Source organism: Eretmochelys imbricata, chromosome 3, assembly GCF_965152235.1.
Source record: "Eretmochelys imbricata isolate rEreImb1 chromosome 3, rEreImb1.hap1, whole genome shotgun sequence".
In the NCBI taxonomy this organism is placed as follows: Eukaryota; Metazoa; Chordata; order Testudines; family Cheloniidae; genus Eretmochelys; species Eretmochelys imbricata.
Window position 1 is genome coordinate 208611353 of NC_135574.1, and position 26318 is coordinate 208637670.

Below are 26318 nucleotides of genomic sequence, written 5' to 3' on the forward strand. Positions count from 1 at the left end.
TGCAAAGCTGCAGGAGTGCCCTGATGGGATCAGTGTCCTGGGGGGCAGGCTCCGCGTACTGCTTATGTGAACCTAGCCTTGGCACTACGGGCATATTCAGACCCCCTAGAGTGTGGGTATGGGGCTGCTGACTCCCAGCCACCGGGCTCATCTGAGCCTTGGGCCATAGAGGTGGGGAGGGGGATAATGAATGACTGGAGTGTTAAATGGATTTGCCCTGTGTTCTCTCCCCTTCAGCATCTGCAGGAAACCTAGTCCGTGTATCTTCCCCTTTTCCCAGAGCCCTCTCCACTGCAAGGGAACTCAACCTAACCTCCTGGGCCTAGCATGGTAAAGATCCTGTTCTCTGTGAAGGTGTTGGGGGCTGCTCACGGGTCAGAGCCTATCAGTAGGTCCCTCTCCCTGCTGAAGTTACTGGACCCTTTCCAAAAACCTTGCTTCCTGGTGCTGGAGATGCTGCAGTAATCTGCATCCCTCTCTATCTTATGGCTGCTCTGGAGGGGCTGAACTTGGGGACATAACCACTCCCCTGTCCTGTTGCCTGCAGCGACGATGGGGGTGCCATCCAGTTACCTACTAGATATCCCACAGTGAGGTTGGAACAGTCCCAACATTCTCCTTCGGGTTATGGCTGGATGGTACATACTGCTGGGCTGCCCTTCTCCTGAAGAGGAGATAGCCACTCTCATTCTCTTTCCTATGGGGAAGCTGCCTTTGGGGGGACTTGGATTAGAAAGCCACGTGGTGCTGCTTTTGTACAGAGGCCTGGCATGGGTCCATGCTCCTACAGCTGAGCCTTTCTAACAATAAATTTCAATTGTAGCAGAGATTTGTCCCTGGCGAACTTGTCATTGTCCCTGGGAGAGAATGAATTTCAGGTGCTGGACTAAGGTCAGACCTGCTGGGATGAGCACAGTGAATTGCACTCCTAAATCCTTGGCCTGGAGGGACTGGGACATGGATATGGGTCTGCGCCCTGAGAGAAAGGTGATGGCTAAGAAGCCTGAGACCTGAATGGGTGCCCTTAAGGAGGCCAGGAAGGGGATCAGAGGAGCAGTTAACCCCAGAACTGTGATACCCAGAATCAAAAAGGAAAAATCCATGCATAAAACCTGGCCACCTGAAATGCAGAGATCCCAAAATAAAATAAAACTTTTTGGACTGGGGGAGTCGGGCCTTCCCACCTTGAGTCTACAACAGGATTCCCTCCTGGGGGCTGAGTCCGGCAGTCATGTTTTGTAAGAGGGAGTGCTGTGTTACTGCTTTACAGAGCTCAGCAAGTTGCCTCTAATGGAATGAGCCTAGAATGACCTTCCAGAGTCAGGCCAGCCAAGTCACAGCACCATGAAATACCCTCTGAGTAACTAGAGCTGGGTATTTCTTTTGGCAAAGAGTACATTTTTGGGGGGGTGGGGCGCCAAAACTATTCATGAATTCAAGTTGGGGCTGGTTTTTTTTTTTTTTTTTGAAATGCTGAAGTGTTATGGTTTGACATTTTCAAACCAAACTTTACCAAAATTGTTTAAATGAAATGTCATTTTGAACCTTGAGTTTGACCCGGACAAAGGTTTTTTGTTGTTGTTTTGTTTTTTGCAAGAAAAACCAAAACAATTCAGTTTCTGTTCAATATGACCCGAATGTTGTTTTTATTTATTTTTTAGCATGACCACTGAACCAAAAAATTAATGTGCTCGGCTCTGTTAGTAACGGCACTACCTGGAGGGCGGGGTCAAATGAAATAAAGTGTTGGCTTCAGCCCCTCCAAGCAGAACACTGAGGAACTCTTCACAGCAGGCTTGTGGAGAAAGGCTTTAGCAGGATGGGTATGGGGGAAAAATAATGGCAGAATACCAGGCCCAAGAAGGTGGAACTCTGATGCCACCTTGAGAAGGAATCTTGGATGAACCTATGACCAGTTTGCTCTGGTTGCTTGGGGCTATACCAGGGCAATGCAAAACAGCTGGAATGTAAGGGCAAACTGGCCCTTAGTTTGCTACTAGGCAGCTCCAGAACTCTGAGGCACAGTGGTTGTGAACCAAGGAATCTGCCAGTAAAAACTTTTGACGTGCATAGTTCCCCTCCCGTCATGGATTCATTTCTACCATGGCATGCAAATGAGCCTGAGTGGAAGGGTGATGATTGGTTGAGGTACTGCTGAGGTTACAAGGGTCCCAACCAGAGACAATGAATTAGTTCAGTTTATAAACTGTAAAAATGAGATTTCAAGACCTGCAAATTCTTTTAAGATGGTGTTTCAGGCTGATAGTATCTGTTATTGAAGGATGAAAACATTATAAGGATGATAGATCTCAGAGTAGGAGCCGTGTTAGTCTGTATCTGCAAAAAGAATAGGAATAGTTGTGGCACCTTAGAGACTAACAAATTTATTAGAGCATAAGCTTTCGTGAGCTACAGCTCACTTCATCGGATGCATGCAGTGGAAAATACAGTGGGGAGATTTTATATACATAGAGAACGTGAAACAATGGGTGTTTGGGTGTTACCATTGTTTCATGTTCTCTGTGTGTATGTAAAATCTCCCCACTCTATTTTCCACTGCATGCATCCGATGAAGTGAGCTGTAGCTCACGAAAGCTTATGCGCTAATAAATTTGTGAGTCTCTAAGGTGCCATAAGTCCTCCTGTTCTTATTACAAGGATGATGTATTCCCCCAAAGCAAGTGTTACAAACACAGAAAAACACTCAAGGAAAAGAACGTAAGAGCGGCCAGACTGGGTCAGACCAACGGTCCATCTAGCCCAGTGTCCTGTCTGCCAACGAGGCTGAGCTGTGGAAACAGCCGGGAAGACGGGACTCAGGGCCTCCCTGCTAGGTTATGTAAAACGTGGGCCCTGATTGTGGGAGGTAGGGTTGCTGCACAGGCCAGGTTCTGACGATCCAGGCCAGGCCATCGCTATCACCAGAGCTTTGGTGGGCGGCTGTTCTCAGAGAGACTCTGTTCCCTGGGCGCGGAGCCCTGCCCAGGCTTCCCAGCTTGGTGCACCCCCAGTGACTACAGCTTTTTACAGGGTGACCAGACAGCAAACGTGAAAAATCGAGACGGGGGGCGGGTAATCGGAGCCTATATCAGAAAAAGACCCCAAAATTGGGACTGTCCCTATAAAACCGGGACCTCTGGTGCCCCTAGCCCCGTAGGCAGGAGGTGTTGGGAAACCCCTTCCCGGTGCAGGCTGTCCCTGGGAGGCGGCCGGGACGCAGGGGTGCTGGCAGAATTGCTCTCACAGGGCCCAGGCCTCAGGCCCTTGAGGCCTTCCGCCCAGCAAGGCCGCCGGCCCCGGGGGCGGGGCTGTGGCGCGAGGCTCCGCCCCCTCCGTGGCGCACGGCGGCCGGCCCGACTCTTCCCCGTCGCGGGCGCGACTGCCGGGGTTTGTCGCGAGCGGGGAGCCGTAGTGGGCGGGCTGCGTGCGCGCGCGTGCGCGCGCGCGTCGAGGACCCGGAAGCGGCGCGGGAGCGGCTGGAGGGAGCAGGTAACGGGCAGGCCCGGCCCGGCCCTCGGGCAGCCGGGGAACCGCCTGGCCCCGCCCCCAGCTGTCCCGGAGCGGGCCGGGCGCCCGGCTGCGGCGGGGAGGGACCCGTGGGGGCTGCGGGGGGGCTCCCGGGCCCGAGGGTCCGGCCTCGGCCCCGGCCCCGGCCCCGGCAGGCTGGACGCGAACCGGCCCCGCCGCACCCAGCGAGCGCGCTGCGGGCCGGCGGGGGCAGCCCGGCTGCTCAGAGCGCTGGGGCGAGGCGGGGCCGGGCGGCTCCGGAGCCTGCGGCTGGCGGGGCGGGGCGGGGTGAAGGGAGGAGCTGGGGGGGGGCCCAGTCTCCCAGCCCCCCAGCCCGAGACCCCAGTTCTCCACACCCGGGCCTGGCTCCCTCCGGCCGCCCATGCGTGGCTGCCGCTAGACCTGTGGCTTTAGCCGGGCGGCTTGACCTACTTCTGATGTCCCAGCGGCCCCGTTTAAGAATTCGCTGGGACGTGTTTCGCGCTCTAGGGCATGGCCACACAGCAGTTTCGAGCCAGCCTTCCACCCTGGGTCGAGACTCAGGCTAGCCGGGCGAGTGCTGTAAAAACAGGTGCGTAGACAGCGCTTTGGAGTTGCAGTATGGGCTGGAGTTGGGCTTCGAAGCCTGGGGCGTGGGGTGGCAGCTCCAGACAGAGAGCTTGGGCTTCAGCACCTGTGCTCCAGCCCAAGCTGCAACTTCAAAGCGCTGTCTACACTCCTATTCGTAGAGCACTAGGGTGAGCCCTGTTAGCCAGAGTCTGTGTCCCAGGCTGGGACGCTTGCTCCAAAATGCTGTGTAGACGTACCCATAGTGTTTAAGGCCAGAAGGGGCCACCAGATCATCTAGTCTGGCCTCCTGTAAGTCACAGGCCACCAACAGCACCCAGCACCCGCACATTAAACCCAACAACTGAAATTAGACCAAAGTGTTACAGCTCTCAGGAGACAAAACTCAAAAAATTGAGTGCTCCAGGCAGAGAACAGGAAGGCCTGAGGTGCACCAGTGGCAGGGACTTGGTTAGGTGAGACGTGCCCAGGTGATACGAACAGGTGACTTGCTCCTCATGCTGCAGAGGAAGGTGAAAAATCCCCAGTGTCTCTGCTAATCTGACCTGGAGGAAATTCCTAAATTGGTAAAGATGCAAAAACTAACCGTAAGAATGTTTTAAGTACATCAGAACCAGGAAAACGCCCAGACAGGCAGTGGAGTCACTAGGGCTATGTCTGCATGGGGATAAAAGGCCCGCATCTGGCTCAGGTCAGTTGACTTGAGTTTGGGCTTTGTGGCTGAAAATTGCTGAGTAGATGGTTGGGCTTGGGCTGGAAGCTGAGCTCCGGGATCCTGCAAGAGAGGAGGGTTATAGAGCTTGGGCTCCAGCCTGAGCCCAAAAATCTATACAGCAATTTTTAGCCCCGTAGCTTGAGCCCCACAAGCCCAAGTCAGCTGACCTGGGCCACCCGTGACTGTGCTGTGAGGCTTTTATCCTCCTGTAAACGTAACCTAGAGGACAAAGGTGCTAAAGGAGTGCTCAAGGAAAACGAGGCCGTCAGAGAGAAGCTAAATGAATTCACTGGAGAGGAGGTGGGGGGAAATACCAACATCAGAGCTATTAGTTTTGGGTGCCAAATGTGAACTACTGTCCCACACTGTTGTGTCAGAAGAGGTAGTTTTAGAATGAATTGATAAATTAACCTGTAATAAGTCACCAGGACGAGATGGTATTCACCTAAGAATTCTGAAGGAACTCAAATGTGAAATTGTAAAACTAGTAGCTGTAGTACATAACCTGTCACTGAAAGAAGCATTTTACCACATGACTGGAAGGTCGCTAATGTAATACCAATTTTCAAAAAGGGCTCCAGAGGCAATCCTGGCAGTTACAAGCTGATGAGCCTAAGTTCAGTACCTGGCAGACTGGTTGAAACTATAGTAAAGTACAGAATTATGAGGCCCACAGATGAATAAGACTTGCCGGGGGAGAGTCAACACAGCTTTTGTAAAGGAAAGTCATGCCTCCCAATCTGTTAGAATTCTTTGAGGGTGTCAACAAACGTGGATAAGGGTGATCTGGTTGATGTAGTGTTCTTGGATATTCAGAAAGCCTTTGAGAAGGTGACACAGATCCACAGGATTGATGCTATGGCCCCAGCTTTGGAACCATCTCTAGGAGGAACCCCTTCAGTGTGTCAGATCCCTAGGGGTCTTGCTCTTCTTCCCCAGGCAGGCAGCTTACTGAGCTCCCTTCAGCAAGTCCAGCTGAGACAGACTCCTGATGGAGACTTGTCCACTCTGCAGGAATTCATGGATCTTGTCCAGCATTTGCAGTGAGACTCATGCAGCGTTGTCCAAACAGTGGGTTTTATTTGTTAACTGGAACACAGCATAGGAGGTCCTTAGAGTAGTCTAGAGAGGTGAAGGTTCAAGCATAGGCCATTCTGGTTAGCCCAGAGCCTGAGCAAGCTGAAGTGAACAGCTTAGTGCAAGCTCTGCCTGTTCCTCTGTCTGATCTCCTTCATCAGGTTCCAGCTGAGAGCTCTGACTCCTTCCAGGAGCCAACTTGTATTCCCCATCTCATACCTCTCCTGTCCTTTTATCTCAAACTGGGGGATTGTTCAGCTTCCGTAAGGAGAGGCGGGGAAGTCCACATCCCTCCCGGTCATTATTTGCTAGGTGTCAATGTCCTGAAGATTGGATTTGCCATTGTCTTCTCAGATGCTCCACTGATACGGGGATTAAGACCCAGACAGCTAGTTGACACCCACATCTTTGTCTCTTAGCTTGCCCCTAAGACAAACAGTTCTTTCCTTCCGCTGGGTAACAATGCAACATATAGAGGAAACTGAGGCAAACACAGGCATCATAAAAATATTACATAAAATTCCCACGTCGTCACACACAGTCCCTCACCAAAGTCTCTTCAGCAAAGTAAGGGTCATGGGATAAGAGGGAATGTCCTCTCATGGATCAGTAGCTGGTTAAAAGATAGGAAACAAAGAGCAGGAATAAGTGGTCACTTTTCATAATGGAGAAAAGTAAACCGCAGGGTTCCCTAAGGATCTATTCTGAGACCTGTGGTGTTCAAATAATGATCTGAAAAACGGAGTGAACGGTGAAGTGGAAAAGTTTACAGATGATACAACATTACTTAAGATAGTTAAGTCCAGAGCTGACTGTGAAGACTTAGGTCGGGTCTTGTCTACATTATAGAATTAAGTCCACGTAAGTTATGTCGATGGTCATATGCCGGTTTAATTACATCGGTTGTGCACGTACACGCAATGCTCCTTGTGTTGGCAGAGTGCGTCCACAGTTGGCGCTCTTGCATCGACAGAGAGAGTGTTGCATCGTGGGTAGCTATCCCACTGTGCAATTCACCACCCTTTGCCACTGGGAGATCTGGGAACGGATCGCAGTGCATGATGGCAGCATGCTCACCGTTCCATGATGCAGTTCTTTCTGTCCCATCATTCCATGGGGTTCCGACTTCGTTTTGCACCATTTTTGAACAGCCCCGGTAAACTGTGCACTCACCATCTCTTCCTGAAAGCCGAACTGCTGACCAGTCTGGTGATGAGCATTGTGAACACAGTGTGGCTGGTCCTGCAGTATTTCATGAGTTGGGAAACAGAAAGTGAATCTGTTTCCTGCCCTGCTGTGTGCAATGTAAGGAAGTAATTTAAGATCGCTACTGGCATTCATGGAGCAGCTGCATATGGTGGACCATCGGTACTGGGCTCGGGAAACAAGCAGGGGGTGGTGTGATTGCATCATGAAGAATGTATGAGATGAACAGTGGCTGCAAAACTTTTGGATGCACCAAGCCACCTTCCTGGAACTGTGTGTGGAGCTCATCCTCACAATGGAAAAGCGAGTGGTGATTGCAAATCCAAACTGCTACCAGTCAGTTGCAAATCATTTTGCAGTTGGAAGGTCCACTGTGGGGTTTGTGATGATGCAAGTGTGCAGGGCCATTAATCACCACCTGCTATGAAGGATTGTGACTCTGGGTAACGTGCAGGAAATAATTTATGGCTTTGCAGCAATGGCATTCCCTAACTGTGGCGGGGTGATAGATGGCACGGATCATAGAATCATAGAATATCAGGTTGGAAGGGACCTCAGGAGGTCATCTAGTCCAACCCCCTGCTCAGAGCAGGACCAATCCCCAATCTTTGCCCCAGATCCCTAAATGGCCCCCTCAAGGATTGAACTCACAACCCTGGGTTTAGCAGGCCAACGCTCAAACCACTGAGCTATCCCTCCCCCCAGAAATGATATCACAGTTTGGCCCCAGATCATCTTGTGATGGAGTACATCAACTGAAAGGGCTACTTCTCCATAGTTTTGAGGGTGCTGATGGATCACTGGGGCCATTTCACTGACATGAGTGCGGGTTGATCAGGGATAGTTCATGATGCATGCATGTTTAGGAACACTGGACTGTATAGAAAGCTGCACGCTGGGATTTTCTTTTCAGACCAGAAGATTCCAGTGGGGGATGTGGAAATGCCCATAGTGATGCGGGAGACCCCACCTACCCCTTTGCTACCCCGTGGCTCATGAAGCCGTACACCAGCAACTTAGACAGCAGCAAGGAGCACTTCAACAACAGGTTCAGCAGGTGCCGAATAACGGATAAATGTGCCTTTGACAGATTAAAAGGTTGCTGGCCCTGCCTTTTTGGCAGGTTAGACCTCAGTGAGGAAAATATTCCCGCAGTCATAGCAGCCTGCTGTACATTTGCAAAGTGAAGGGGGGAAAAGTTTCCCCAAGGGTGGAGTGCTGAGGTGGATCAGCTGGCTGCTGGTTTTGAGCAGCCAGGTACCAGGGCAATTAGAGGGGCTCAGTGGGGGGCTATTTGAATTAGGGAGGCTTTGAAGGAGCATTTTGACAATGAGCCCGAGTAATGTGTCTTTATGTGATGCATTGATGCAATGTTTACTTGCCACCTTGAATGACCCCTGTAATTCTTGCTTCCTGAGGTTTAATTACAGTGAGCAAAAGTTCCTGCCTATAGCTACTGTGTTTGAATTCTAGTAGCAACCACCATGTGCATAACACAAATAAAGACTCATTTTGTTTCAAAGACTACACTTTAATTAAAGGATAAAACACTTTTTTTTTTGCAAACGGGACATGACAATGAGGAATGTTCTCTCGGTTTAGGCTCTCACAACTGTGTGTAACTCAATCTTTCACCATAAAGCCAGTCTCTAGGGGTGGATTGCAAGGGTTACTGCGATGGAATGGGAACATGCGAGGAATGTGTTGGGGGAGTTTGGGCAGGGCATGGAACAGTGTTTTGTATTGATTGCAGGAGGGGTCGTGCACGGATGTGCTCAGACTGCAGCGCTATGAGGGACTTGAGTATCTCTGTCTGACCCTCCGGTAGCTTTATCATCTGCTCCTGTCCATCTATCATCTGCTACTGCTCCTGTCTCCTTTCCAGGCTTTCCAGCCTGAGTTTTTCATTAACTGTCTACCGCCATGCTCTAGTTTCACTAAGTGCTGTGTCTGTTGACTGCAGCACATCTCTAAACATATCCACCTCACTCTTCCTGGTTCACCTCCTTATCTGACAGAGGTGCTCCTCTGGTGTGTCGGAGTTGGTCCTCAAGGGCACATCAGAAGAAGCCAAAGAAACACTGGACAGAAACTGTATTGTGAGTGCACTCACAGCTATGAATCACAAAGGTCACATACACCTCTTTCTTACTGTCTCTTGGCTAGCACACAGCTTGGCGAGAATCCCAAATATGGTGAGTTTTGGAAGGGAGAACAGGCAAGGAGGTACAAAGGGTCTGTGTGGTTTGCAAAGAGGGTCACTACACGTGCCTAGGGAGAGTATTCTGAATATTGACACCCTTTTCCACAGGCTGGGGTAATCGAACCCGATATCTCACTCTTGAGGGTAACCTAGGATGCAAGGTTGCATCTCCTGCATGCGTGTGGCTGCAGACCATCTCTGTATGCTGGTTGCCTGTGTGCTGCTTTGGTCCGTGCAGAAATAATTGCTGGGTGGCGTGGCAAAGTTTCCTACAGTGGGAGAAGAAACAAGGCAGCTCTACCAAGCAGTCTTTGGCAGAGGATTACAGAGTACTATTCAAAAGTTTCCTAGAGGTTTCTATGGAGGATTTCTGGGACATCCCAGTGTATATTAACAAACTTTTCTACTGGTCCCCACTGTGTAGCTGCATAGGCTCTGTTGTTAATTTCTCCCCCTTATCCCTCTTCTACCGTATAACAAAGTAAATGTTTCCTATCATTGTGCAGTATCAAAGCAAAATGCGTGCTTACCAGAGCTTGCCTATCCTTCATGCACGCCAGATCTGGAGTGCTGGAACTGGCTAGATCCCTCTGGAGTCAAAAATAGGCCCTGCTTTGCCACGCCACCAGATGACCCTGTCACACGTCCCACATCCTCCTCCAACTCCACTTCCTCATCCACCACTTCGTCCTCAGGGCTAACTTCACTGGCTGTTGCCTCCAGTCCCCCCGAAGCATCCCCAGGGCTTGTGGGAGTGGTGTTGCCACCAAGGATGGCGTGCAGCTTCTTGCAGAAGCAGCATGTCTTCGGTGCTACACCAGAGTGAGGGTTGGCCTCCCTTGCCTTCTGGTACGCCTGCCTCAGCAACTTGATCTTAGCACAGCATTGCTGCATGTCCCTTCTCCTGTATGCCACAAGCAATCTGCCTGTAGCTATCAAAGTTCCTACAGCTGGAGCGAGGCTGCGAGTGCACAGCGTCCTCTCCCGCAGACCCCGCAGATCCAACTGCCGCGGGGTAGCCCATGCGGCAGCGCGTCTGTTGCGGAAAGCCGGCATGGTCAGCTGGGAAGGTGCTGAGTGAACAGTCCATGCCGAGCGAACAGGAAGAGGAATTTCAAAAATTCCCGGCCCTTTAAATGGGGGGGGAGGTCATGCCTGTGTACCTTCAAGGCAGTGGAGTTCAAAGTGCTGACCAGAGCGGTCGTGCTGGGCATTGTGACACCTCCTAGAGGCCAATTAGGACGACATAAGCAAGTGCAGTGTCTACACTGACACTGCGTCGCTCCAACTATGTCACAAAAGGCTCTGTGTCGTTCGTTGAGGTGGTTTTATTTTGCCAGCGTAGCAGGGGATTTACTTTGGCGGGAGGAGCATTTCAATATGTACACCTCCACTGTTAATGCTGACAAAACTGTGTCATGTAGACAAGGCCTCACAGGGGGGATCTCACAAAACTGGGTGACTGGGTAACGAAATGGCAGATGAAATTCAACACTGATAAGTGCAAAGTAATGCACACTGGAAAAAATAATCCCGACTATACCTATAAAATGATGGGTTCTAAATTAGCTGTTACCACTCAATGAGAACTTGTAGTCATCATGGCTAGCTCTCTAAAAGCTACAGCTTAATGCACAGCAGCGGTCAAAAAGGCTAACAGAGCATCAGGAACTATTAGAGAAGGGATAGAAAATATAATAGTGACACTATATAAATCCATGGTAAGCCTCCACCTTGAATACTGTGTCCAGTTCTGGTCGCCCCCTCTCAAAAAGGATATGGTGGAACTGGAAAAGGTTCAGAGAAGGGGAACAAAGATGATCAAGGATACGGAAAGGCTTCTGTACAAGGAGAGACTAAAAAGATGAGGGCTGGTCCGTTTAGAAAAGAAACAAGAAGGGATGTGAGGTCTATAAATCACGAATGGAGTGGAGACAGTGGATAGAGACGCATAATTTGCCCTTTCCCACAATACAAAAACCAGGGGTCACATGGTGAAATTAATAGGCACCAGGTGTAATACAAACAAGAGGAAATACTGAAGCTCTAGTACTGATCACTGTCAGCGACAGGGTACTGGGCTAGATGGACCATTGGTCTGATCCATATGGCCATTCTTATGTTCCTTCCTGACCCTCATAGGTAAGGCTAAGTAAAAGTCACAGGCAAAAAACCAAAAATTAACGGAAGCCTGTGACCTGTCCGTGGCTTTTACTAAGAATAACTCTGACAAAATGGGGAAGGAGGGGGGGTCTAGCGCCCACCGCTGCTGCAGCCCCGGGATCCTCCCTGCCGCCTGCAACGGCTCAGAGCTCCAGGGTCTGGGGCTGGGAGCTCTGGGGTTCACCTGCGGCAGCTAGCAGCTGGAGCCCACTGCCCACAGTGGCTGGGAACTCTGTGGTCCGCCCGCTGCCCCAGGGTCGAATCGGAAAATGTCATGGAGGTCTCTGGAAATAAGAGCCCTGGCCCACCCCAGCCAATATCCTGTTGTTAGATGTGAACTGACCCTGCCTCTGGCCTGTATAACCCAATGAATATTTGGCCTCAATCCTGTGGACGTGTATGCCCTGCTTAGCTTTCCTGCTGCGAGCAGCCAGTGGTAGTACTCACGTGCACAAGTGTTTGTAGGGCTGGAGTAGCTGCAGAGCGAGGCTCTTGCACCAGTGGGAGAGACAGAAGACAGTGGCATAAGATGAGGGAGGGAGGAGAGGACTACAGGGAGCTGAGGTCTGTGAGTCCAGCTGGGATGAGGGCTGGAGGGAATTACACACAGGAGGATGGTTCTGAACCGAAGCCGGGAGCAGAGGGGAGGCAGAGGAGGCTGTGAATGATGAGTGTGATGTAGTCGTGCTTTCCTGCATGGGAGGGTGAGGCTTTGGCCATGGTACACTTGGGCAATAATGCAGAGATGGTGACGTACCTAAGGTGACACAGTGAGTCGGTGGCAGGGCTGGGGGCAGAACCCAGTCTCCTAAGTCTCAGGCCAGTGCCCTGTCCATTTGACTGTGCTGCTCCCTGTGGGATGGGCTAGCTGGGCTTTTCCATCAACCGGGATGGCTTTGCCAGGGATCTGGCACCCTCTGGCTCCCCCAGTAACCCAGGGCTGTGCCCTAGGTTCATAGGAGGTTTAGGTTTGCATGTGGAGCTCTTGCTCATCTCCTGGCGGGGATGTTGTCTACAGAGCTCTGATCTGGGGTGCAGAATGCCAGGAGGCCTGACATGCGGAGATCTCCATCTCTAGCTCCCTCTCCTACCAGCTGGGTCCCAGAGGCTCTTCCCTGGAGGGCTCTCAACTGGGGTTCCTAGGTAGCTCATAACCTGCTCCTGCCTCTCTCTGTCTCTGCACAGACGTTCCCCGTCATGGTGGGCGAGAGGAGGAACGGAAACCTGCTCGTGCACCTGGGGCCCAAGCTGCAGGCCCACCCCGAGGAGCTGATCCGGCAGCGCCGGGGCCACGATGGCCACACCGAGTACCTGATTCGCTGGAGCATCCTCAGCTTGGAGGAGGCCCCAGGGAGCAGCACCAATGCCTCTTCGGCGGAGAGCAAAGCGGAGAACATCCTGATGTGGATGTCGGCAGAGGAGGTTTATGCCAACTGCCCGACGCTGCTGGGCAAGAGGAAGCCCGAGGGGCAACGGGTGAAGGAAGAGAAGGCACCCAGCACGTTCCCTCCGGACGTCACGCTGGACGAGGCCTCGCTGCTGGAGATGAAGGCTGACGTCAGGAACCTGGTGCAGCGGGCTGGCCGGCAGATGGCTGGGCCCACGGGCCCGGAGTCCTCCATCCTCAACACCATCCACGTGCTGAGCGCCTATGCCAGCATTGGCTCGCTGACGGGCGTCTTCAAGGAGACCGGGGCCCTGGACCTGCTGATGAAGATGCTGTGTAATGAGGAGAAGCAAATCCGCCGCAGCGCCGGCAAGATGCTGAGGGCCCTGGCTTCCCACGATGCAGGTGAGATCTCCTGGCGAGGAGCCCCAGAGAAGGGCTGGGCCAGGCCCAGCTGCTGAGCATGGTGTACTGGGGGGATCCTGGAGCTTATGTAGGGCCCTTTCCAAACAGCTAAGGGACTCGGAACTGGGGTCAAGTCCCTCTGTGTACGGGACTGAGCCACCCCTCCTCCAACCAGGTCCCTGGGCAGTCCTGGCCCGAGTGCGGGCACTGTGCATGCTGTCCAACTTTGCTGCATGGATGGCTATGCCCAGATGCCCCTTCCTCGGGAGCCTGCAGTCTGATGGCACCAGCTGGCGCAGTACAGAGCTGTGCTCGCTGCCTGGAGCGGCTCACAACCGAGAGTGCCAGCCTCAGGGCACTGTCAGAAAGCAGGGCAGACGCCCCAGACCAGCGGTATGTTCTGTAATTAGAAACAAGCGTGAACTCCTCAGCTACTCTGACAGTCTTACCGGGGAGTCACAGACAGGCCCCTCGGGCACTCCAGCAAACTAGGCTGAGTGATAGTCACTTTACACTGAAAATCACAATATTCGGGTCGTTCCCAGTCCCAAAGGACCAGTCCCTTACCCAGGTCAGTTGTACCTCAGATTTCGAACCCAAGACAGTTCCTGTAGCCAATCCTGTAATAAACTGACTAACGATTTATTAACTAAGAAGAGAAATGAGGGTTATTTTCAAGGATAAAACAGGAAACATGCGCACAAATGAGTTACAGTCTTAGATTTAAGAAGGTACTATCAGGTTCTGTAATAAGTAGCTCTGTGTGTCCTTTACGGCTGACCCAGGCCAAGTGGCATGGGGATCTCTTGCTCATGTTTAAGAACCTTTGCCCCTCCAAGTCCGGACAGCAAGAAGATCTCAGTTTCTCCCTGTCAGGGATTTTTATCCCCTTTCCTTGCCCCAGAATTCACACTCGTGGGATGAGTTCATGCGCAGGTCTCCCCTTCCTGGAGGGAGCGAGGCATTCAGTTAACAAGGTCTCTGTCCTTGGATGGTACACACTGCCTCGCTTGCCATCAGTGGGCCACCTCAGGTGCAGGACGAGCACTTTCCCTGAATTACTGCTGCCTTTCCTGCTCGATGAGTTACACAAGTACAGAGGTTTGCAATGCGAACACTCAATACAGCGTCATACCACGGGCTACAGAGATTGTAAGTGAAATCAATACATGCAGCATCCTACAGGATTCATAAGGTCTAGGCATCAAACACATAATTACAACTCTACTATTCATCTTAACAAGGCTAATGCTCAGGTGAGCCAGACCGGTTTCCAGCTCTGTATTTGTCAGTGTTCAGTGAGGCTGGGGCCTTGGCATGAGCTGGCATCTGGTCTGCCAGCATCTCACTCACCTGGACAGCCCAGCTCAGGCCAATCTCTGTAGCTGGAATGGAACTGGGTCGTCTTCAGGTGTACTGGGAAGGGGATGGCAGCTGGTGTTTGGCCCTGCCCATGTGTACAGTGGTGCCTCCTTGGCTTTGTACATGAGCCCCCTGTTCTGAGGGGGGCATACTGCAGTCTCTGGCTATTGTCTCCTGCTTGCCTCTCCTGGGCAATATGAGCAGCACTGGGTTTTGAGACAGTGAAATATGGGTCGAGCCAGAGACCCTGCAGGTTGGGTACATCTGAGAAACATCTCTGGGATCCCAGCCCTTGGTTTCCTCTCCGGGAGCTTCCACCGGGGGGCTGGGAGAAATGGAGAGAGGACGGGGCGCGGGTGCTGCGAAGATTGAGATGCTCCTGAGGGGCAGGTGGGAGGGAAAGCATTCAGCTGGTGTGTGTCGCGGCTGCAGGGAGTCGGGCCTACGTTCTCCTGTCCCTGAGCCAGCAGGACGGCATTGAGCAACACATGGACTTCGACAGTCGCTACACCCTCCTGGAGCTGTTTGCGGAGACCACGTCCTCCGAAGAGCACTGCATGTCCTTCGAGGGGATCCACCTGCCCCAGGTACCTGCAGGGCTGGCTAGCTTGGGGGGAGGGGCACAGGAGCAGGGGGCTTCACTGGGTGTGGGCTTGGAGCCTGTCTGGTATGGAGATGGACGGTGTGGTGACAGGATAGAGCTCAGAGGCCTATTGGGGTTGGGAGGGATGGCTCAGGATGGCTCAGGGTGGGCAGGATGAGGGGAGGTTGTGGGGAGGGTTGGCTCAGAGGCCTGTTAAGGATGGGGGAGGGGAGGGTTGGCTCAGGATGGACAGGATGTGGGGAGGGTTGGCTCAGGGTGGATGGGCAGGCTGGTGGAGGCCTGTTGGGGGTGGGTGGCGATGCCCCAGGATGGGCAGGCGGCCTATCCAGGACAGGGGGGCGAGTGGGGGTGGCTCAGGGTGGGCAGAACGGGGGAGAGGGTTGGTAGAATGCCAGGGGGTAGGTGGCAATGCCCCAGGATGGGTGGGCAGGCAGGGGTGGGGGTGGCTCGGGGTGGGCAGGCTGGTGGAAGCCTGTTAGGAGCGGGTAGCGATGCCCCAGGATGGCCAGGTGGCCTATCCAGGGTGGGTGTGGGTGGCTCAGGGCAGGCCGGGGGTCTGGCTGGGGAGCTCTCATACCGTGGCTCTGACGCCATGTCTGTTGCAGATCCCCGGGAAGCTGCTGTTCTCGCTGGTGAAGCGGTATCTGTGCGTCACCTCTCTCGTGGACAAGCTCAACAGCAGCACAGAGCTGGGCGGGGAGCGGCAGGACTGCGCCGTGCCCTGCGCCCACGTCGGGGAGAGGAGCCGCATGCAGCGGGAGTTCGAGTTCAGCATGGCCATGGCCAATCTCATCTCCGAGCTGGTGCGGGTGATGGGCTGGGACCGCAGCCAGAGGATGGAGCTGCTGTCCCTGCAGGAGGGGCAGCCGCGGGTCGTCCGCTCCATCTTCCAGCCCAAGGCTCCCGCCTGCGCCGCTGTCCAGGTGGCCTCCTGCCCACCCCAGAAAGAAGCCAGTGCCTTCAAGACGCGCTCTGCCTTCCCGAGCCGCAGCAGCTATGTGGAGTACATGCAGGGGAACTTGGTGCGGGGCATGCGGGTGCGCATGCTGGAGGACTACGAGCAGGTCAGCGCTGGGGATGAGGGCGAGTTCCGCCAGAGCAACGATGGCACGCCGCCCGTCCAGGTACTCCCGCTGGCAGAGGGGTGGGGCTGGGCCAGGGATGGTGGACACCTGTCCCGGTGTCGGGGGGAGCCTCTCTTGGCCTGAAGCTTTCTGGTGCCTGGCTGCGTCCCGTCCCTATGTGGGTATGGAGAGCGCCGCTGGTTCTGGAGGAGGTCTTCGGCTTTCCTGCTGGCTTGAGGGGTTCTGTGGGCCCAGCTGCTCCTCCTGGGTTGTGGGCAAGCTGCCCGCAGTAACCGGCTTTGTTGGGCTCCCGCCCAGGTTTACTGGCAGGCACTGGGCCGCACCTACTGGGTGCACTGGCACATGGTGGAGATTGTCAGTTCGTCTAGCCAGGCGGAGCGGGAGGCCCAGGAAAAGGTGTCCAGCCTGACGAAGAACCTGAAACTGACCCCTGGTGAGTGCATGCCACTGTGTGGTGTGGGGGGCTTGCTGGGCTGAGCCCTCTGCTCTGCACATGCTGGGCTGGGGCTAGCAGGGCCTCGTCTTACCTGAACCTCAAGCTATTCCTGGGAAGTGGAGAGCTCGGGCCATCTGGCCTTGCCACAGGCCTGGTGGGTGACCTTGGACAAGTGCGTGTCGTTTGTGCCTCTGTCCCTACGTCTAGAGAGAGGGGCACTCCCTTGCCCCACAGGGTCAGTGATGACACCCCAAAGCCCTGGGGAGGCGCCCGGTGCTGGGAACGTGTGGGCACCTCTCTGGAGACATGCATTTGTGCTGGCAGCCTGAGAGGGTCCTGTTTGGGGAGCAGGTCACATGAGGAAGGGAATTCAGGTTCTGCACCCATCCCCCATTTCAGTGGGGTCCTCTCCCGGCAAGTCTTCCTTCCCTCTCTGCCCAGGGAGTGTGCGCCACTCCCCTCCTCCCGCACCCCGAATGAAGAAGGTAATAAGGCTGGGAGGGGGCCGCACACACACTCCTGCCTGGGGACAGACCTGTCTCACAGTCTGGGAGCAGGGGTAATTCTGTGGGTAGATGAACGACAGGAAGACCAGGGAGGTGTTGTTTGATTTGTAAAAATGCACAGAATCATCATTTCAGTTATGTCACCCTCTGTGGCATGGCCGGGGGAGGGGCTCGCTGCCCCCTTGCTTCCAGCTCCAGGTCCTCCAGTTGGTGGAAATTCTGATAACACGGTGTCATCGGAAATGGGTCGAGTTGGGGATCTCTCGAAAGCCCTTCCCCAACAACACAGTGGGCTCAAATATGACCAGCCTAGAACAATGATGTAGCTGTATAGTCGAGAACATTTAAAAATCGCTGGTTTTTAGTTATGCTTTAACACGGGTATGTCGATGTGCCGTCCTCGCGAAGTTAAAGTGTGGCCCAGAGCTGGCAGCATTGTCATCCGTGAGTGCTCAGAACCGAGGCCGGATTCCCTTTGTTACTGTTCCAAATTACTGTGAGTGGAAGAAGTGCTTGAAGGGAAGTTGACATTATCGGCAAAAAAGGAGCAGCTCTGTGGTATTATTAACAGGTCTCCTTGTTATGCTGAAAGTTGTAATGAGGGACTGGTTAAGACGTCAGCATCCAACCAGCAATCACTGGAATCCATTTGCGAATGGCATACACGTAGTTACGTGCCATACCTCACATAACGGAGCTGATTACAATCCCAGATCAACTTATTTCAAAATCCTGGGTTTTCATTTGGTCTTGATCGTTGTTAGGCATCAGTGGGGAGACAAAGAGCACCGAATAGTAGCTGCATCTTTGAGGAGCTAGTTAACCAGAACGCTCGGTGGCACCTTATGCAGTAACCCTGACCCGGGCGTGGAACCAGCTGCAGCTGTGATGAAGCCGCGCAGAATGCTGGCCTTCGGAGAGAGACGGCCACTGGGTGGGCAGCTCGAGCTGGGGCGAGGGCTCGCAATCCCCCCAAAGGGGGCAGATGGAAAAAGCTGTTGGAGAAGGCGGACGGAAGGAGAAGAAGCTAGATGTTGAGCTAGCGGATGAACCAGAGCTGGGGTAGGTGGTATGGGGAGGTGATAGAATAAAAGAAGAACAGGAGAATAAAAGTAAGAGACTGGGAAGTGAGAAGGAAGGACTGGGAAGTGTGACACTACTGGAAGGTTGGCTGGAAAGACCAACTTATCTTCCAGGCAGGCATTTGATTCAGCTGGCGAAGACTCGCTTCACTCTGAAGGTACTCGGAGTGGCTGAGACCATTCTTGATGAGGTCATAAATACGGCGTTTACCATTTAAAGTCCAGCATGACAACACTTGCTGAGCGACATCGGTAGGTGTTTTCCAAGAAGCAAACAAACGGAGAAGAACTGCCACCGACGCAGGGTGCATTTATACCGGCTAGCAAGAGGGCCAGTTCAAGCAATGGAAGGGCTCTGGAACAGCAGAGTGCGTCCAAAACTACCCTCCCTTATCAGGAATGACTGGGTCTTGGTGGATGGACTGATCACATCCATTCTGTGTGAAACAACATCTGCTCCCGAATCCATCCCTTAGATAATCAAATGCTCGCATTCACAGACTGCATGTTCGCCATGTTGCAGATGTTTGGCCAACAGCCTGTCTTGGCCGGAAATGTGAGTGCGGTGTGGATGAGGATCAGTGACCCGTCTAGCAGAGACCGGGGATGACTTTAAGGAAGAAATGTTTTAGTCCTATGTGTCAAGGCTAATTTCTCTAGGATTAGTCAAGATCCATGTCCTTTTTTTTTTTTTTTTAATGTAAGCCGTGCATCCCTGTGTTAAAGTCTAATTAACAAAAGGGGATTTTGATACATTTTCTTGACTGTACATCTACATAATTGCTCTAGGTTTGCCATGGTTGGTACCATTGTGTCTGTGGGGGAAAGGGCTTTTGAATGGTCCACAACGAGACCCATTTCTGATGACACTGTATTGTCAAAATTCCCACCAAATGGAGGACGTGGAGCTGGGAGCTGGTGGGATACAGAGTCCCCCCTCTCATCCCCTCACTGCAGAGCGTGACACTGTTGAAATGAAAAGGAGTACTTGTGGCACCTTAGAGACTAACCAATTTATTTGAGCATAAGCTTTCGTGAGCTACAGCTCACTTCATGAAAGCTTATGCTCAAATAAATTGGTTAGTCTCTAAGGTGCCACAAGTACTCCTTTTCTTTTTGCGAATACAGACTAACACGGCTGTTACTCTGAAAACTGTTGAAATGATGATTCTGCTGATTTCTGTGACTGAAGAGTTCCCTACCTCATGCTCCCAGCCTGTTGGGTCCACACTCCCTTGGCTGCCTGGCTAGCCCAGGCCAGCTGTCCCCTCCTGGCTCAGGTGGCTCTGCAGCAGGGTAACTGTCCTGCTGAGGTGCTCAGGGTTAGTCTCTCTGCCTTGCTGTGCCCCCCTGTAGTGACCCAGACGTTTTACTGCAAGCCCCTTGGGGGGCTGTACTCCTTGCCCTACCTGATAGACCGGCTGAGCGAGGACTCGGAGGCCCTGAGCCGGGCCGAGTGGTGGGAGCTGCTCTTCTTCGTGAAGAAGCTAGAACCGCACGAGCAGCAGGAGATCGCCCAGCTCATCCGGCAGCACCAGGAGGTAAAGGGAGACAGGACTGGGGGAGATCAGACAGCAGCTAGCCCCAGCTTTCCTTTCGCCGCTGCAGGGTACCCACGTCATGGAGCGTGTCTTACAAGAGCTACATGTGCAGTTTATCCCCGGAGAGGACAGGCTGGAGAGGACAGCCCTATTGGCACAGTAGTTATCTGTCCCAGGGCAGCCTGCCAGCAGCCGCTCAGTGCTGCTGGGTACCCCACCGACCCCTCTCGGGCCCTGAACTCATGACAGCAGTCTGGATTTGCTCCCCAAACTCTCCTTCTATTCTGGTAAAGAAAGTCTCTGCTGGCGTCTGTCTTTCTATGCCTTTAAGCAGGCAGTGAACACACGGACTTGCCCTGAGGTTAGCGGTGTTGTCTGTGAGGAGTAGCCCCTCTGCAATCCAGCCACTGGGCTGCTCAGCCACTCCCAGACCCTTGCTTTGAGCGTGCGCTTCCTGTTAGTGCTCCGAGCTGGGTTCTGGAGGCGATGGACTCAGCTGCTGCATAGTGCTGCCGGTTAACATCTGCCTCCCTGGCCTGGAGCCCTGAGCACTTCTAACCAGGTCACTCTCCGGCTTGTACTGGGTCCTGGATGGCTAGTGTACCCTGTCCAGCTCCCTTGTTCTGGGACAGGCATGGTGTAGGAGTGTGACCAGAAGAGAGGGGAACTGAGAGGAGCTGGTCATTGGGGGCTGACATATTGGGAATGGATGGAGCTGCGGGCGGAAGCAGGGAGGGAGTGGAACAGGGAACTGGGGAGCCTTGGGTAGAGCGGAGCAGACTGGGAGGAGAGATTGAACTGGGGGAGTAAGGGGGAATGGTGGGGGGGCAGGTGAGGGGAGGACCAAGGAGTACGGATGGAAAAGAGGGAGGGAATGAAAGAGGAGACCAGCTTGGCCCAGGTCCAGGTAGAGAAACTGTGTCCAGCAGACTCCGGATGGGAAGGTCACAGGCATGGGTAGGTGCTGTCAGCAACCACTGGGATGTAGACTGTAGGACGAGAAATGGGTTTGTCTGGTTTTGGCTGGCCTGGGGACATCCTGTATCGGGTCGGTTCTGGCTGGCCAGGGGATATCCTGGTTGGACTTGCCCGATGTCGGTTCGGTTCTGGCTGGCCTGGGGACATCCTGGTGTCAGTTCGGTTCTGGCTGGCCTGGGGATATCCCGGTCGGACTAGCCCGGTGTAGGGTCTGTTCTGACTGGCTGGGGGATATCCTGGTTGGACTAGCCCAGTTTCAGGTCAGTTCTGTCTGGCCTGGGGATATTCCGTTTGGACTAGCCCAGGGTTGGTTCGGTTCTGGCCGGCCTGGGGATATTCTGGATGGACTTGCCCAGTGTCGGCTCGGTTCCGGCTGGCCTGGGGACCTCCCCGTGTCGGCTCGGTTCCGGCTGGCCTGGGGACATCGGGCTGCTGAGAATTAACCCAGGCCCTGCATTTCCAGCTGTCGGAGCTGGACGAAGAAGCCCTGATCCAGCTGTCGGTACCGGTGGAGCTGGCCCAGCAAGTGCTGCGGGTGCTGAGCAAGCAGTGCCAGGGCTGCACCCTGAGTGACCTGCACAGCTCCCATGTCTACAGCAAGTACTTCCTCCGCCCAGGGGGGGCGCAGCCGGGCGGCCTGGGGCTGGACGCAGCCCCCTCGGAGTGCGCCGAATCCCTGGTGTCCAAGAAACCAAAGAAAGACCCTCCTGCTGCCAAAGTGCCTGCCCCAGCCCCCCCGGAGAAATCCGACTGCCAGCTGTTCACCGAGCTGCTGCGAGCGGAGGGGCTAGCCTGCCCGGAGATGGCAGAGGAGAAAGCCAAGGGTATGTGCCGGCTGGGGAAGGAGCCGTGTGCGGCAGTGGCTGGGTGCTGGGCTCTAGCTAAAGCGGGTCCCTGCTGGCTAAGGGGGGTCTGGGCAGGGGAGACCCAGCGATTGGTTCGGGGAGAGGTCGGGAAGAGGGGCGACCCGTGGGGGGTGGGGAAGCGCCGTGGGGAGGGGCTGGCTGGAGGGCTCGTGGGGCAGCCTCGGGTTGACGGGTGTTATGGTCCCGGCCAGTGTTGTGCAGCGCGAAGGGGTCGGGGAAGAAGAGCTCGTTGGAGCGGATTGCAGAGGTGGTGGAACTGATCCAGAGGTCCAGCTCCGAGGTGGGGCTGCAGCTAGCTGGGCTCAGGTTCATTATCAAGACTCTGGAGGAGGAGGCCGGGCGAGAGCGGCAGGTCATCAAACCTGAGGGACTCACCATCAGGTCAGTTCTCTGGTGGGTCCTCTGGGCGCGCCCAGACCTGGAGATGGCAGGCCCGTGCCTCCCTGGAGAGATGGGGCAGGAAAACCAGCTGCTCCTGTCTGCAGGGGCCGGCTGCTAGCCAGCGTCTGTCTCTGGCGCGGGCATTACCCCTGGGTGATGTTTCTATTAGAGTAGAGCCAGGGGATGCCAGTCGTGAGTAGATGTGCTCACGATCCTGGCTCCAGACGCTTATGGTCTAGCTACAGCAACGTACAAAGGATTTGGGCAGGAGGGCGACAGATACATGTCACTGGTTGTACAGCCAGCAGGGACCATTGTGGTTGGCTGGTCTGATCCCGTGTGTCGCGCAGGCCAGAGATCGTCACCCAGTGACTCCTGCACAGGTCTGAAGTCTCCTGGGAAAGTGGCACCATGGAGCCCCGTCAGTGGTGGGTGAGCTGCAGGGTGGGCTTCAGGCAGATGGCCCCTCCCAGCGTAGCGACCGCAAGCGTTGGAAGACTTGCCCCATCCCTGGGACGCTGTTCCCATGGCCGGTCACCCTCCCTGGTAAACAGGTCTCTGATTTCCCGTTTGAGCTTCTCCATGGCTCTCCTCCCCCTCTGCCTGCTGGGCCCAAGAGCCCCCATGTCAGCAGCGTTCTCCCTGGGCAGGTGCCTACAGACTGCGAGTAGGTGTCCTCACCCTTCATCCAAGGAGCTGCCAGGATCCAGCTTCTTTAGTCGCTTGCTGTGAGGCTGGTTTTCCAGCCCTGGATACTTGTAGCTCATTTCTGACCACTGTCCGGTTTCCCAATACCTTGTGTGGACACCTGGCGACCAAGGGATGACTTGTTCATGATGCGCAAGGACCTTCCCGGGGGGAAAACGTGAGCGCTAATGGGCCCATTAGTCTAGCAGAGATGGGCAGAACCAGAACCGGTGGCTGGAGCTGAAGCCAGACAGGTCCCTGTGAGACGTAAGGCCCAGATGCTCACCAGAGAAGGTGATAAGGACATAGGAACGGTCATACTGGGTCAGACCAAAGGTCCGTCTAGCCCAGTATCCTGTCTGCCGACAGTGGCCAATGCCAGGTGCTCCAGAGGGAATGAACAGAACAGGGAATCACCAAGTGATCCATCCCCTGTCGCCCATTCCCAGCTTCTGGCAAACAGCAGCTTGGGACACCATCCCTGCCCATCCTGGCTAATAGCCATTGATGGACCTATCCTCCATGAATTTATCTAGTTCGTTTTTGAACCCTGTTATAGTCTTGGCCTTCACAACATCCTCTGTCAAGGAGTTCCGCAGTTTGACTTTGCGTTGTGTTAAGAAATACTTCCTTGTGTTTGTTTTAAACTTGCTGCCTGTTAATTTAATTTGGTGACCCCTAGCTCATGTGTTATGAGGAGGAGTAAATAACACTTCCTTATCTACTTTCTCCACACCTGTCATGATTTTATAGACCTCTATCATATCCCCCTTTAGGCGTCTCTTTTCCAAGCTGAAAAGTCCCAGTCTTATTACTCTCCCCTCATATGGAAGCCCATTCCATATCTCTGATTATTTTTGTTGCCCTTTTCTGAACCTTATCCAATTCCAATAGATCTTTTTTAAGATGGGGTGACCACATCTGCACACAGTATTCAAGATGTGGGCGTACCATGGATTTATATTTTCTCTCTTATTATCTATCCCTTTCTTAATGATTCCCAATGTTCTGTTCGCTTTTTTGACTCCCACTGCACATTGAGTGGATGTTTTCAGAGAACTATCCACAGTGACTCCAAGATCCCTCTCTTGAGTGGTAACAGCTAATTTAGACCCCATCGTTTTATATGTAGAGTTGGGATGATGTTTTCCAATGTGCATCGCTTGGCATTTATCAACACTGAATTTCATCTGCTGAGTCATTGGAACAAACTTCCAGGGCAGGGGTGGATTCTGCACCTCTGGATAGCTGGAAATCAAACCTGGCTGCCCTGCTGGGACTCCTGTGACAGCTTGGGGAGTGGGAGGCCCATGGGGGGCCGGGGGATCTGGTTTCTGGACCAGAGCTGACCTGGAGCCACGCAGCAGGTCAGTCCCTGGTTGCCCAAGCCCGGCTCCTGAGCCGCCCGCCGTTGCTCCCCGCAGGGAGAAGCTGGTGAAGATGCTGGTGGAACTGCTCACCAACCAGGTGAAGGAGAAGCTGCTGGCGGTACTGGCTCTGCGGCTGCTGTGTGTGCTGATGGCCAAGTACGACTGGCGCGTGCTCTTCGCCACGGAGGGCGGGGTGCGTGCCGTGCTGGCCTGCATGCAGGAGTACGCCCCCTCGGCGCTGGTCCAGCAGGCCGGCCTGGCGGTGAGTGCAGCTCATGGGGCAGGTGGGGGCTGTCGTGGGCTCGGGGGTGGGGCATGCCGGGATCGTGGGTGGGAGAGGGCAGGGACCGGGTGGCCAGTGCCGGGATCCCAGGGGGCATTGGCAGCCTTGTGGTCTCGGCCTGGGGCTGGCGCTGCCAGCTCTCCGCCCTGACCGGCTCCCCTGGCCTCCCAGGCGCTGAAGGTGCTGGTGGGCGCCGGGACCTGCGAGCCGCTGGGTGCCAGCGAGAAGCCCTGTCCCCTGAACCACGCCGATGCCCAGGTGATGTGGGAGATCTTCGCCAGCATCGGCTCCGCCTCCAGCAAGGACTCGGACAGCCTGCTCTGCGCCCTCCCTGCCGCCATCCGCACCATGCAGGGCACCGCTGGGTATGGGGGCTGAGCGGGGTCATTGCTGTGGGGCAGCTCCCTGGAGGCTCTGGGGGTGCCTGGCGGGAGGGCCCCTAGCTGGCAGGAGATGCCATTGCCCCACAGACCCATTGGGGAGGAGCAGCGGCTGGTGCCCACGGGCACTCACCCTGGCGCTCTGCCCCGCAGGGCCTCGTCGGCCGTGCAGAACGGCCTGCTGGTGGCCAGCATGCTGATCGACAGCCACCGGGGCCTGGCCGAGCAGCTGGCGAGTTGTGACATCCACTCGGCGCTGCAGAGCTGCTGCCAGGGCGGCCAGGACCCCGCCGCCCCCAGCCACGCCAACGAGACGCTGGCCCAGATCGCGCTCAGCCGCCTGGCGGAGCACAAGCTCCCCATGAACCTGGAGACAACAGGTATGGACCCTCTTGCCCCCGCCACAGCCCCTGTCTGAGGATGTGGGGATAGCAGGTACAGAGGTCCTTGCTCCCCACCCAGCCCCTGTCTGAGAGCTGGGGGATGCAGGTATGGAGCCCACCCTACCCCCACAGCCCCTGCCCCCCCCACCCCACCTACAAGCCTGGGGACAGCTCGTACGCAGCGCTGCCCTACGTACAGAGCTCCCTCCCCCATCCCGCCTGTCTGAGAGCCTGGGGACGGTAGGTACGGAGCCCCTGCCCCCCACCCACAGCCCCGTCTGAGAGCCTGGGGACGGGGGTACAGGGCACCTGGCGCCCCAGCGAGCGTGCAGCCGGCGGCATGCAGTGCCCTGCCCCAGCCCCGGCCCCACGGCGCTCTCCCTGTGGCAGAGGCGGGCTCAGCCCTGGATCTGAAGGACGTGGACGTGCAGACGCTGCTGGGCCGCCTGCAGGAGGGCAGCCTCTCCAAGGAGCTGGTGCTGGCCCTGGAGCGCTGCCTCTGCGAGGAGGCCGGCCCCGAGAGCGAGGGGGCCGAGGCCCTGCGGGACCGCCAGCACTTCCTGCTGCTGCTGCGCAGCCTGGAGCAGCTGGGGGCCGAGAAGGCCGTGCAGCTGGGGATCCTCCGGTGAGTGCAGGGTGCGGCCGGGTCCTCGGTGACACGGGGGGGAGGGGGTGACCTTTGCCAGGGATCCTCGGGTGACACTGGGCGAGGGGGGCAGCCGGGGATCCTCGGGTGTCACCGGGTGTCGGGGACCTTGGCCGGGGATCCATACGCTGTACTGCGAGAGTGTGGCTGGGATGTCCCAGATGGGAATGGGAGCCAGCACGGGGGCGTGTCTGTTTGGGGCTGTCCTGGGGGTGGATTGAGGCAGGGTTTGTTGGCACTGTGCTGGGGGGCGTTGGTTGGGGCTGTCCTGGGGCTGGAAGTGGCTGTTTCTGGGGGGTCAGGGTTGGTTGGGGCTGTCCCAAGGTGTGTGTATGTGTGGTCAGTTGGGGTGTCCCGAGGTGGGGGTGGGGGCTGTCCCAAGGCAGTGGGGAGGGCTGGGATGAGAGGCTGTCATGGGAGGCGGGGGCAGGCATGGCAGTGAAGGTGGCTTGTGTGGCCACAGGGCCGGGCACACGGGGGGGCTCGGGGCACTGGCAG

At 55.2% G+C, this 26318-nt stretch overlaps 1 protein-coding gene across 1 annotated transcript in view; it reads left to right on the top strand.

Annotated features, from left to right (window-relative positions):
- Positions 1-3437: 3437 nt before the first annotated feature.
- Positions 3438-26318, top strand: part of CUL7 (cullin 7) — a 40293-nt gene continuing 17412 nt past the window's right edge. Inside the window, exons 1-12 of the mRNA XM_077814198.1 lie at positions 3438-3489; positions 12624-13230; positions 15025-15179; positions 15802-16320; positions 16579-16714; positions 19662-19846; positions 21288-21648; positions 21882-22071; positions 24183-24390; positions 24583-24776; positions 24945-25171; positions 25565-25799. Coding sequence (XP_077670324.1) covers positions 12636-13230; positions 15025-15179; positions 15802-16320; positions 16579-16714; positions 19662-19846; positions 21288-21648; positions 21882-22071; positions 24183-24390; positions 24583-24776; positions 24945-25171; positions 25565-25799 — 3005 coding nt within the window. The 5' untranslated portion in view covers positions 3438-3489; positions 12624-12635. The remainder of the gene's footprint in view (positions 3490-12623; positions 13231-15024; positions 15180-15801; positions 16321-16578; positions 16715-19661; positions 19847-21287; positions 21649-21881; positions 22072-24182; positions 24391-24582; positions 24777-24944; positions 25172-25564; positions 25800-26318) is intronic.